Genomic DNA, 13,314 nt, shown 5'->3' with positions numbered 1-13,314 from the left:
CGCCTGGAAAGCCTCCGACATTCCAGGGATAGATCCCGAACTCATGTCGCACAAACTATCAGTTTACCCCGGTTCGCGAGCTGTTCAGCAAAGAAGAAGGAAGCTTGGACCTGAACGAGCTCAAGTAGTGGAAGAACAAGTGCAAGCCCTCCTAGAAGCCAGGTTCATCAAAGAGGTCAAATATCCGGCGTGGCTGACAAATGTGGTGCTAGTCAAAAAACAAAATGGCAAGTGGAGAATGTGCGTCGATTACACCGACCTGAACAAGGCGTGTCCCAAAGACCCATATCCACTTCCAAGCATTGATACTCTGGTAGACTCCAGCTCAGGATATCAGTACTTGTCATTTATGGATGCCTACTCGGGATACAATCAAATCCCGATGTACAAACCGGATCAAGAAAAAATATCATTCATCACGCCTAGGGCAAACTATTGCTATGTGGTCATGCCTTTTGGACTAAAAAATGCTGGAGCCACATATCAAAGGCTGATGAATAGGGTGTTTACACCTCACCTTGGGGGATTGATGGAAGTCTACGTAGACGATATGCTGGTAAAAACCAAGGATGATGCCGACCTCCTAGCTGACCTTTCGTAAGTTTTCAGCACTATAAGGATGCATGGGATGAGACTAAATTCCGCAAAATCCACCTTTGCGGTGGAGGCATGAAAGTTTTTAGGATTCATGCTCACACAAAGGGGAATCGAAGTCAATCCCGACAAGTGTAAAGCAGTCCTAGAAATAAAAAGCCCAACTTTCTTGAAAGAGGTCCAGCAGCTGAACAGATGGCTTGCTGCCCTCTTCAGGTTCTTGGCAGGATCAGCATTAAGATCCCTACCACTTTTTTCTCTACTAAGAAAATGATGCCAGTTTGAATGGACTTCTGAGTGCGAAAAAGAATTCTAGGATTTCAAAAGGTTTTTAAGCCAACCTCCCATTCTGATCCGACCTAAGGTTGGGGAAGAACTCGTCCTGTATTTGTCTATAGTAGACAAAGTTGTCGCATCAGCTCTAATACGGAAAGATGAGGTGGGGCAACATCCTGTATACTTCACCAGCAAAGTCCTACAAGGCCTTGAATTGAGGTATCAAAAACTTGAAAAGTTTGCATATGCCTTAATTGTAGCCTCTCGAAGGTTACGGCCTTATTTCCAAACTCACACAATAAAGGTTCGAACGAACTAGCCCATGAAGCAAATCCTCCAAAAGATGGATATTACAGGAAGAATGGTCCAATTGGCAATAGAGCTATCCGAGTTCGACTTAAAGTACGAAACTCAGACGACAATTAAAGCCCAATGTCTCACTGATTTCGTGACAGAATATGCAGGAGAACAAGAGGAAGCCTCCACTACATGGGAGCTGTTCATACCCTGGGTCGAGTTGTTCGACCCGGGATGTTCTACAGACAAAGCGATCGACCTCTTCAGGTCAGGACAACTTGACCCCTTCTCAAAGAGCTCGGCCAAGTCACAGGAAAGCCCAAACAAATGGCCTAAATAGAGGAACACGTCCCAAATCCAAGGGCAGCCCAAGCCCGTAGAGATAAAGGCGGTTCCCATGAAAGATAAAGATAAAGATAAAAGATAAGATAACGAACTTATCTTATCTACAAAAGCTCACTCAACACCATTATAAATACACTGGAGCACCCAGGTATAACTCGTACTCGGATTCTACATAACAACCTGTTTAATACCCTTGCTAACTTAAGCATCGGAGTCCCTTGCAGGTACCACCACCCTCCGGTGACAAAAGATCAGTAGCATTGTCAGTCCAGCAAACCAGACACATCATCTCCAATCAGCACAGAAGATCTCGTCCGAGATCGACCTACAGTTTTAGGTAACCCTCGGAACATTGGCGCTATTGCCGGGGACTTGGAAGTCACTCCATTACCCTGGCGGATGACCATGACAACGATCACACCTCAGATCTAGAAGAAAGAATGCCACACAAAAACGTGGGCACAACACCAAAGGATACTCCTCAAGTCAATGATAAAAACTCCCCAAACAAGGGAAGAACTGGAGGCATTCCAAAGTCGGTTAAAGCAACTCGAGGAAGACGCTGTACGTCAACGAGAGGCCGAAAAGGATCTACAATGAGAAATAAGACGACGCCGGGAATTGGAGAACAAACTTTCAAAACTTGAGGCCGATGTCAAGACTAAAGCCAGCCATCCCACCCCCGAAGATAGCACCCGCAAGGAACAAGATCCATTCACCAGGAAAATCATGAAAACCAGAATCCCAAAAGACTTCAAACTCCCAGACATGACCTTGTACGACGGCACGACGGATCCCACCCATCATCTCAGCAACTTCAGAAGCAGAATGTACCTCACCGATGCCTCAGATGCAGTTCGTTGCAAAGTCTTTCCAACCACTTTAACAAAAACAGCAATTAGATGGTTCGACAACCTCCCTCCTAGGTCCATCTAAAGTTTCGACGACTTGGCTAAAAAATTCCTTGCCAGATTCTCCATCCAAAAGGACAAAGCAAAACATGCTCCGAGCTTACTGGGAATCAGACAAGGAGAGCGCGAAACCCTGCGAAACTACATGGAGAGATTCAACAAGATATGCATGGATATACAAAACCTTCCAACAGAAGCTGCCATCATGAGTCTCATTAACGGTCTGTGAGAAGGGCCTTTCAGTCAATCCATATCAAAGAAGTCTCCCACATCTCTGAACGAAGTGCAGGAGCGAGCAGAAAAGTACATCAACATAGAGGAAAACTCCCGATTAGGAGAGACTTCAAAACCAGGGTTCACCCCTCGGGATAAAGACAAAGATTCCAGAAAAAAGGAAGATCGACATGGAGAAAAAATCAAAAAGTACCACAATTACACCCCTCTTCGGGTGTCTCTTGTGGATGTCTACAGAGAAGTTCGCAACACAGAAAAAATACCACCAGCTCGACCACTCAAAGGCAAAAAAGGAGGAGGAAAATCGGGCTGAATACTGTGAATATCATCGGATCCGCGGACACTCCACCAATGAATTTTTCGATTTAAAAAACGTCATAGAAAAGCTCGTACGAGAAGGAAGGTTAGATCAATATCTGGCCACCCACGAAGATGAACAAAGGAAAAGAAGAAAAGCAGAGGATGTCGGGCCCACTATGCGATCATCCCGGATACCAGAAAGACACGTCCACATGATACACGGCGGATTCGCCGGAGGAGGAATCTCCAAGTCATCCCGCAAAAGACATCTCAAAGACATATATCACGTCGCGGAAAGCAAGGAAGCACCCAACATCCCGGCGATCACTTTTACCAAAGAAGACGCATCCAGCATCACATCAGGACATGACGATCCCATGGTCATCACAATCATACTGGCAAACGCAAATTTCCAACCCACACTGATAGACCAGGGGAGCTCTGCCGATATCCTATTCAAAACCGCCTTCGACAAACTCGGCTTGGAAGAAAAAGAACTCAGAGCATATCCGGACAGCCTGTTCGGATTAGGAGATACCCCGGTTCAACCAATGTGATACATTCCGCTCCACACAACTTTTGGAAAGGGAAGTCAGTCAAGAACACTCAAAATAGACTACATCGTCGTTGACGTAAGCTCAGCCTACAATGCTTTAATAGGATGGACAACGTTAAATCAACTCGGCGCAATAGTCTCGACTCCGCATCTATGCATGAAATTCCCAACCGCAGAAGAAATAGCCACAGTAAAGGCAGACCAGAAAATGGCGCGCCGCTGTTACAACGAAAGTCTAAACCTCAGGGGCAGAGGTGAAGAATTCCACACAATCGAGCTTGGTAGTGCTCGAAGGCGAGAGGAGCTTCGCCCACAACCCGAAGGAGAAATAGAGAAAATCCAGATCGGAAACATCCCGGACCAAATAACGAACATCGGCACACTCCTAAAAGGAGACACAAGAGAATCACTCATACAGTTCCTACGTGATAATACCGACCTCTTTGCATGGAAGGCCACAGACATGCCAGGTATAGATCCCAAACTAATGTGCCATAAGCTAGCAGTCTACCCAGGATCTCGGCCGGTACAACAAAGACACAGAAAGCTAGGACCAGAACGCTCTCAAGCGGTGGAAGAACAGGTACGAGCTCTACTGGAGGCAGGCTTCATAAGAGAAGTCAAATACCCGCTCTGGCTTGCTAATGTCGTTTTGGTAAAAAAGTCAAATGGGAAGTGGAGAATGTGCACCGACTATACCAATCTCAACAAAGCTTGCCTAAAAGATCCTTATCCACTCCCAAACATCGACGCACTGGTAGATGCCTCCTCCGGATACAAATACCTCTCCTTTATGGACGCATACTCGGGATATAACCAAATCCCAATGTACCCACCCGACCAAGAAAAAACCTCTTTCTTAACCCCAAAGGCAAATTACTGTTACATTGTTATGCCTTTCGGTCTCAAAAATGTGGGAGCCACTTACCAAAGATTAATGAATAAAGTTTTTTCGGATCACATCGGAAAAATCATGGAGGTCTATGTAGACGACATGCTAGTGAAGACGCCAAACGAAGAGATGTTACTATCCGACCTGACACAAGTATTTGACACCATAAGACAACACGGCATGCGACTCAATCCCACAAAATGTACCTTCACGGTACAAGTCGGTAAATTCTTGGGTTTTATGATCACACAGAGAGGAATCGAAGCAAACCCAGACAAGTGCAGGGCCGTACTCGACATGAAAAGCCCGACTTGTATCAAAGAGGTGCAACAACTCAACGGACGACTGGCAGCCTTGTCCAGATTTCTGGCGGGATCCGCAATAAGATCTCTCCCCTTCTATGCCACTCTAAGAAAGGGAAAGGAATTTGAATGGAAAGTTGAGTGCGAACAAGCCTTCCAAAACTTTAAAAAGTTTCTGGGACAACCACCTATATTAAGTCGGCCTCGGAAGGGGGAACCGCTCATCTTGTACCTCGCAGTGGGAAATCGGGCAATAGCTTCAGCACTGGTCCGAGAGGACAACAGCGGACAGCAACCCGTATACTTTATCAGCAAAGCATTGCAGGGATCTGAGCTGAACTACCAGAAAACAGAAAAATTTGCTTACGCTCTCATAATAACATCTCGCCGACTTCGCCCATATTTCCAGTCTCACATCATTAAAGTTCGAACTAACTAGCCCATAAAAGGGATCTTACAGAAAACAGACTTGGCAGGAAGAATCTTGCAATGGGCAGTCGAGCTGTCCGAATTCGACCTTCAATACGAAGCTTGGACGACAATCAAATCTCAATATCTGGCCAACTTCATTGCAGAATTTACGGACACACCGGAAGTCCCCACAGAATGGAATCTCTACGTGGACAGATCCTCAAATAAAACGGGAAGTGGTGTAGGCATAATAATCGAGAGCAACCAGGGGACCCAGATCGAACTCTCCCTCAAATTTGGATTCCCCGCCTTGAATAATCAAGCGGAATATGAGGCACTACTAGCAGGCTTGAAGATGGCTAGGGAGGTCGGAGCTCAAAAACTTATCATCTTCAGCGATTCACAGGTAGTCACTTCACAAATAACAGGCAGCTACCAAGCCAAGGACCCCAATATGAAAAAGTACCTGGACAGAACCAGGGAACAGCTCGGACAACTCGGAGAATATGAGATTCGACACATACCCCGAGAACAGAATGCCCAGGCCGATGCACTCTCAAAACTAGCCAGCACCAAACCAGGAGGTAACAATAGAAGCCTTATCCAAGAAATTCTACAGAAGCCATCAATCTCGGAAGAAGAAAATATCCTAGCCATAACAGGTCGCGATCAGGGATGGATGACCCCCCATAATTAATTACCTCACAACAGAGGCCCTCCCTACAGATGAGAAAGAGGAAAAAAAGTTAAAACAGAAAGCACAACACTATACCATCATAAACAACACTTTATACAAAAGATGGATTTCAACACCATTGCTAAGATGCGTGCCAACTTACAATACTAGGGCCATCTTAGAAGAAGTACACAGTGGCATTTGTGGCAATCACCTCGGAGCACAAGCACTTGCCAAAAAAGTACTATGCGCCGGATTCTATTGGCCAACCCTACAAAAGAAGCCACAGACTTTGTAAAGACATGTTCGCCATGTCAGAAGTATTCCAACTTCCACACCGCCCCACCCGAGAAACTCATCAGTATAACCTCACCATGGTCATTCGCAAAATAGGGACTTGATCTCCTCGGACCCTTTCCCCAAGGATCCGGACAGGTCAAATTCATCATAGTAAGAATAAATTACTTCACAAAATGGATCGAGGCAGAACCCCTAGCCAATGCCACAGCTCAAAGAAGTCAGAAATTCCTGTATCAAAATATCGTCACAAGGTTCGGAGTTCCATACTCCATCACCACAGACAATGGTACCCAGTTCACAGATGCAGGCTTCAGAAAATTAGCGGCCGACCTGAATATAAAACAACAATTCACCTCTGTTGAGCATCACCAAGCCAATGGGCAAGCCGAAGCTGCCAACAAAGTTATATTAGCAGGGATAAAACGGAGATTACAGGATGCAAAGGGAGCCTGGGCTGAGGAGCTCCCATAAGTCCTATGGGCGTATCGAACGACCCCACATTCCACAACAAGGGAATCACCTTTCCGATTAGCTTACGGAATGGAAGCTATGATCCCAGTAGAGGTTGAAGAAAGATCCCATAGAGTGATCTACTATAGTGAAGAAGCCAATCCCCAACTTCAATGGGAAGAGCTCGAATTACTCCCAGAAGTCCGAGAAAGAGCTCGGATAAGGGAAGAAGCATTGAAATGACGAATGGCTTCCAGATACAATCAAAAAGTAATACAGCGGACCTTCATGAAGAATGACCTCATTCTAATCTGAAATGACATTGGAACAACTCGACCTGGAGAAGGAAAGCTGGCTGCAAATTGGAAAGGACCCTACCAAGTCATAGAAGTGTTAGGGAAGGGCTACTACAGGCTTTCCGAACTCGACGGGCGAGAGCTGCCAAGGTCATGGGACGCTTGCAACTTAAGAAGGTACTATAGTTAGGGAGGATAAGGGACCTCGGGACAAGGCACACTCTTTTTCCTGAAAAAGTTTTTTAACGAGGTGCCAGGCCCAAGACCTACAAACTAACGCCCACGTGTATATATTTGCATTTCTCTTAATAAAATTTTTTCAGATTTTCTACAAGCGTTCAAGTCATATTATTCTAAAAACAATCATCGCCCGATTATAAAGCTACAGATCGACAGAAAGTGAAAACCAAATTCACTGTGCGATCACGATAAAAACGAGGGTTAAAACCCAAAATTCTACAAAATCGGCAAAGATGAAAATAGAATAATACAAGAAGCTATAGAAAGTGATCCATAGAAAGGACCTGACGAGGTCCTAATAAAATGGATTGCTATAAAATAGCTTAAAGGCTGGCCGACACCTAAAGTCGGCCAGCCCCAACAAACCAAGTTATAAGTAAAGCCCTGGAAAGAGGTTTGGCCAACCCTATAAAAGAGGATTACTATAACTTCGAAGAGCTCGACGTGACGAAGTCGGATTCTTACAAAAGGTTACAAAAGATAATCCCTAAAAGAGACCTGAACAAGGTCCAAGAAAGAGGATTATCAAGTAACTCGACAGTGCCCGACGTGACAAAGTCGGCCCGAAAAGATAAAGTTACAAAGATAATCCCTGAAAGAGACCTGAATAAGGTCCAAGAAAGAGGATTATCAAGTAACTCGACAGTGCCCAACGTGACAAAGTCGGCCCGAAAAGATAAAGTTACAAAGATAATCCCTGAAAGAGACCTGAACAAGGTCCACGAAAGAGGATTATCAAGTAACTCGACAAGAGCCCGACATGACGAAGTCGGCCCGGAAAGATAAAGTTACAAAAGATAAATCCCTGAAAGATACCTAAACAAGGTCCAAGAAAAAGGATTATCAAGTAACTTGACCAAAGCCCGATATGACGAAGTCGGTCCAAAATACAAAGCTACAAAGGTAATCCCTGAAAAAGACCTGAATAAAAGAGAATTACCGAGTAATTTGATAGTAACCGACACGATAAAGCTACCCTCGGAAGAAGACCTTAAGTAAGGTCCAAAAAGGAGGGCTACAAACAAACAAAAACCAAGTTCAGCAACATCAGAGCAGTGCCAGGCCAAAGGATCAAGTTAATCATGTCAGATAGAAACTTACGAAGGTGCCAAGACAAGTGCAAAGCAGACAGATATAAAAACTACTAAATTATGATAATAGAAAGCTTCAGAGGCCACCCAAATCAGTCCAGAAAGCTCGAAAAGTCACTTTGTTTTTCAAAACAAAGTTGCTAAACAAGCAAACAGAAAGTATCAACAGTTAACAAAACAACAGTTACAAAGATAAAGAGTTCAAAAGCCCACAAAATGGGCTATACACAAACATGATAGAGAAATCATAGAGGATCTAAAGGCTTCCCAATAGCAGCATCTTGGGGAGAAGGTGGGCGAGTCTAGAGAGGCACCGCATCCACTACTCCGTCGCCTCGATTCAAGATCTGACAATCAAGATCTGGCTCCACCACGGTCGAGGGGGCTGAAGAAACTGGCACAGCAGAAGCTTTAAGAGAAGGCGCAGGAGGAGGTTCAATGTCATCATCGGGATCATCCGGGACAATCTTGCCATCCTTTACTACGTTATCAAGACTAACAAGAGTCAAATCGGCATCAGGGGCAACAATTCGGAACTGCTCCACCAGATTCTCATAAGCAGCAGTTACACTGCCTACAAGATGACCTTGGAGCTCGGCATAATCAGCTCGGGCAGACTCCAACTCCTCTCTAAGACCCATCAGCTCCTTATAAGTGGTAACATAGCTATATGTTTTAGTGCCGTATCTTCGGCCAGTTGCGCAGCAGCCGCCAGACCAACAGACCGGGCCTTCTCCCCCTTTAGTTCCTTTTCCAGCTCGGACACCTTCACCTTGAGCTCCTCCTTCAAACCCTTGATTCGATCAAACTCTGACTTCGCCTCCTCCATAAAGGCCTTGGTAGCATGAATAGGAAGATCTTGAGCAGTTCGATATAGAGCCGCGCCCATATGTGCCAGCGTAATACCGCTCTGGGTAATATAATCCAAACGACGAAAAATGGATACATCGTCAGTAGGCATGACACCATAGGGAGCAATCTGTTGATCCACAAATTCAACTGCATCAAAGTCAAGAGCACCAAGATTAAATGGCTCGATAGTCCGAGGTCTTTTTGGAGGAGGAGAGATTGAAGGAGCAGAGGTACCAACTGAAGTTTGAGGCGGATCAACCAAACGAACCCGAGGGGTCGGGATCATCCTCCTCGGCCCAGGAGAGCTCGGGACTGACGGCTTCGACAAAGCCTGGGAGGACCCTTCCCCGACCACTTTGGCAGGGACGCTCTGAGCCGCGGCAGCTTTCCTCGCCTTCTTAAAGGCCTTCAGTGAGTCATTATTCTTCGACATCTCTGAAAGACAAAGAAAAATACAAACGACTTATGAATACCCAGAAAAGAAAGCAAGAAAACAAAGACAAGAGCATAGTCTATAAAATACCCAGCACAGCACGAATCAAAGACGGATCCCCCAGAAATTTCTTGGTCTCAAGATGAGGAGGTTCCCCCCAAATATCCTCCAAAGCAGCAACAAAGGCCTGCTCGACCTCATCTAGCATCTCTCAGGTATACCTAGAAACAACTACATTTCTCTGCCACTCTAAGGGAAAACGAGGCTCGTCATTCTCATCCAGGAAGAAAGGGCGAGCTCCTTCAACAGCTCGGATCTTGAAAAAGTAATTCTTAAAATCGCGGAAAGACTCATCATACATGGAGAAGACTTTATGCCCCTAGACCGACCTAAAAGAAATCCAAGAAGCTTTCTTTTTGGTAGTCCCAGGTTTGATCAACACAAACAAATACAGAAAAAGAGTCAAAGAGGGCTTAATGCTGAATTCATGACAAACCATCTGAAAAATCTTAATAAAACCCCAAGAATTCGGGTGAAGCTGAGATGGGGCCACGTTACAAGACCACAACAACTCGGTCTCAAAGGAAGAAAAAGGAAGAGTAATATCCATCTGGCTAAAAAAGAAATTATATGGATAGAAGAAAGGACGCTCCCCCTGGGTCAAAGTAGGAAAGCAGACCCGGTCATCAGAGTCAGGTGCTACCAACTCATAATTGCATTCTTGATTCTCACTACTACATATCCGATGGTGTTTTCTAAGTGCCGCACAGAACTCCGAACTAGCCAGAGATACACATAATAGCACAAGGGAGTCTAACCAGTCAGACATTCCCTCGGAAACTTTAGAAGACGCCTCGACAATATTTTTGCAAGAAGACATGGTTAATTAGTCCTACAAGAAGAAAAGAAGATTGGATTACTCAAAAAATACCTCGGACACTAATTGAACAACTCGGGCATAAACGGAGGCAACAAACAGAGGAAACTCACAAAACTAAAGCATATAGGTGACAGAGAAACCAGGAAAAGCAAGAAAAGGAAACCCCAGGACCCAACCCAAAAGGTTCAAGGGGCATCCTTTGGAGGCAGAAAAAAGATTCAGGGAAGCCAACAAAGCCTACATCTTTTCACATCCCAACAAAAGTCAAAAGAAAGTCATAAAAAACCATCATCTCTATTGAAGAGCAGTCATCAACCAGTATAGCAAAATCATCAATGAAACAAACAAGTTATCAAAGGAGCAACCTTTTTCGAAATAGCAGAACAGAAATCAACCCTAAAAGGAAGCTAGAACCAGGAAAATCACCCAAAGCATACATAAGGACGAAAGAAGACCAGGAAACAGGCATCACAGCAATAAACCTAACACATAAACAAGAAAAAGGTTCAAACTTTCCAAACGTACAAAATTAGAGCGTCATCAAAGAAATCAAAAACAAAAGCAGCAGAAATAAAAAGGTGAAGAGAAAAGCAAAGCCAAACCTGGAAGAAGGGAACTTTGAAAAAGAGTAGCAGAGATTCGACCACAAAGCGGAAGCACCAAGCGAATGCCAAAGCGTCACAAAAGAGAAAACGAGAAATACAGGATAGGAAAACGGCGAAAAAGAAGGGAAGTTACAAGGAAAGGAAAACCGTCTCTTGGATACAAAATTTGAATAAAGGAAACCAAGAGAAACGGGGCATTAAAACCAATTAACAAGGGCATTAAAACCCTCGCACATTCCAAGGCTAGGGCACTAAACGCAGAAGTGCGCGCTTTCAGAGGAAACGAAACAGAAACGTTCCGCATTCAAAAGAAGGAGAACTCTACAAAAAGAAATCGACAAAATGCTCGAGTTCGGCTTCACCAAAGAAGGATCGAAGTCCTAAAACTAAAGACTCGACCTCAAAGAGAAGACCAAGCTCGAGCAGGGGCACTGTTCATACCCTGGGTCGAGTTGTTCGACCCGGGATTTTCTACAGACAAAGCGACCGACCTCTTCAGGTCAGGACAACCCAACCCCTTCTCAAAGAGCTCGGCCAAGTTACAGGAAAGCCCAAACAAAGGGCCCAAATAGAGGAACACGTCCCAAATCCAAGGGCAGCCCAAGCCCGTAGAGATAAAGGCGGTTCCTATGAAAGATAAAGATAAAGATAAAAGATAAGATAACGAACTTATCTTATCTACAAAAGGTCACTCAATACCATTATAAATACAATGGAGCACCCAGGTATAACTCATACTCGGATTCTACATAACAATCTGTTTAATACCCTAGCTAACTTAAGCATCAGAGTCCCTTGCAGGTACCACCACCCTCCGATGACAAAGGATCAGCAGCATTGTCAGTCCAGCAAACCGGACACATCATCTCCAATCAGCACAGAAGATCTCGTCCGAGACCGACCTACAGTTTCAGGTAACCCTCGGAACAGGAGCTATATGTAGATGGATCCTCAAACAAAAATGGAAGTGGTGCAGGCATAATATTGGTCAACCAAGAGGGAGTACAAATAGAAGTCTCCATCAAGTTTGAACTCCCAGCTTCTAACAATCAGGCAGAATATGAAGCCTTGATTACAGGGTTAAAGCTGGCAGAGGAAGTCAGCGCAACAAAAGTAGTTGTGTTCAGCGACTCTCAGGTGGTGACATCCCAAATAAATGGGGAGTATCAGGCTAAAGACCCCAATATGAAGAGGTACTTGGACAAAATCTTGGAGTATCTTAGGCGCTTTACAGAAACTGAGGTCAAGCATATAACTCGGGATCTCAACAGCAGAGCAGACGCCCTCTCCAAGCTTACGAGTACCAAGCCAGGGGGTAATAATAGAAGCCTGATACAAGAAACTCTCCAAGAACCCTCTGTAGTGAAAACAGAGGCCAAGCAAGACGTCCTTGAAGTCTCTGAATTAGACCTCGAATGGATGAACCCTTTAATCTAATACCTAAAATTCGACATCCTACCCAAAGAGGAAAAAGAGGCCAAGAAAATTTGAAGGGAAGCACAAAACTACGCTTTGGTGAAAAATATCCTCTGTAAAAGGGGGATATCACCACCATTGTTAAAGTGCGTCCCAACCTCAAGGACAATAGAAGTCTTAAAGGAGGTCCACAATGGTATCTGCGGAAATCATCTCGGAGCCAGGTCATTAGCTAGGAAAGTCATCCGAGCTGGGTTCTACTGGCCGACCTTGCAGAAAGATGCCACAGAATTTGTGAAGAAGTGCCAGCCATGCCAAATGCACGCGAACTTCCACGTCGCTCCCCCCGAGGAGCTCATTAGTATAACTTCTCCATGGCCTTTCGCAAAATGGGGATTAGACTTATTAGAACCCTTTCCCCAAGCGCCTGGACAAGTAAAATACCTAATAATTGGGGTAGACTACTTCACGAAGTGGATCAAAGCAGAACCTTTGGCCATCATCACAGCCTAGAGAAGTCGGAGATTTCTCTACAAAAACATTATCATAAGGTATGGAGTACCTCACTCCATCATCACTGATAATGGTACCCAGTTCACCAACTTAACCTTCAGAAACCTAGTAGCCAGTATGAAGATCAAGTATCAGTTCACCTCGGTAGAACATCCACAAGCGAATGGACAAGTCGAGGCAGCCAACAAAGTTATACTGGCAGGGTTGAAGAAAAGGTTGCAAGATATGAAGAGAGCATGGGCTGAAGAATTCCCTCAAGTACTATGGGCTTATCAGACTACACCTCAGTCTGCCACAGGGGAAACACCCTTCCGACTTGCTTATGGCGTAGAAGCCATGATACTAGTTGAAGTCAACGAGCAAAGTCCAAGGGTGAGCTTTTATGACGAGGTCAAAAACATACAGGGACACAAAGAAGAACTTGAGCTACTCCCTGAAGTCTGA

General features: G+C 44.8%; 1 protein-coding gene across 1 annotated transcript; it reads left to right on the top strand.

Annotated features, from left to right (window-relative positions):
- Window positions 1–12,987: 12,987 nt before the first annotated feature.
- On the top strand, window positions 12,988–13,314 carry LOC107460911 (uncharacterized). The gene has a single exon (XM_016079338.1). It carries the CDS (start codon window positions 12,988–12,990, stop codon window positions 13,312–13,314), a length of 327 nt encoding a protein of 108 aa, XP_015934824.1.

The sequence above is a fragment of the Arachis duranensis genome, chromosome 8 (assembly GCF_000817695.3).
Source record: "Arachis duranensis cultivar V14167 chromosome 8, aradu.V14167.gnm2.J7QH, whole genome shotgun sequence".
NCBI lineage: Eukaryota > Viridiplantae > Streptophyta > Magnoliopsida > Fabales > Fabaceae > Arachis > Arachis duranensis.
This window is presented reverse-complemented; position numbering and strand designations above follow the sequence as displayed.

Coding starts and splice junctions, on each gene's coding strand:
- LOC107460911 (XM_016079338.1), top strand. CDS start 12,988: ATGAAGATCAAGTATCAGTTCACCTCGGTAGAACATCCACAAGCGAAT.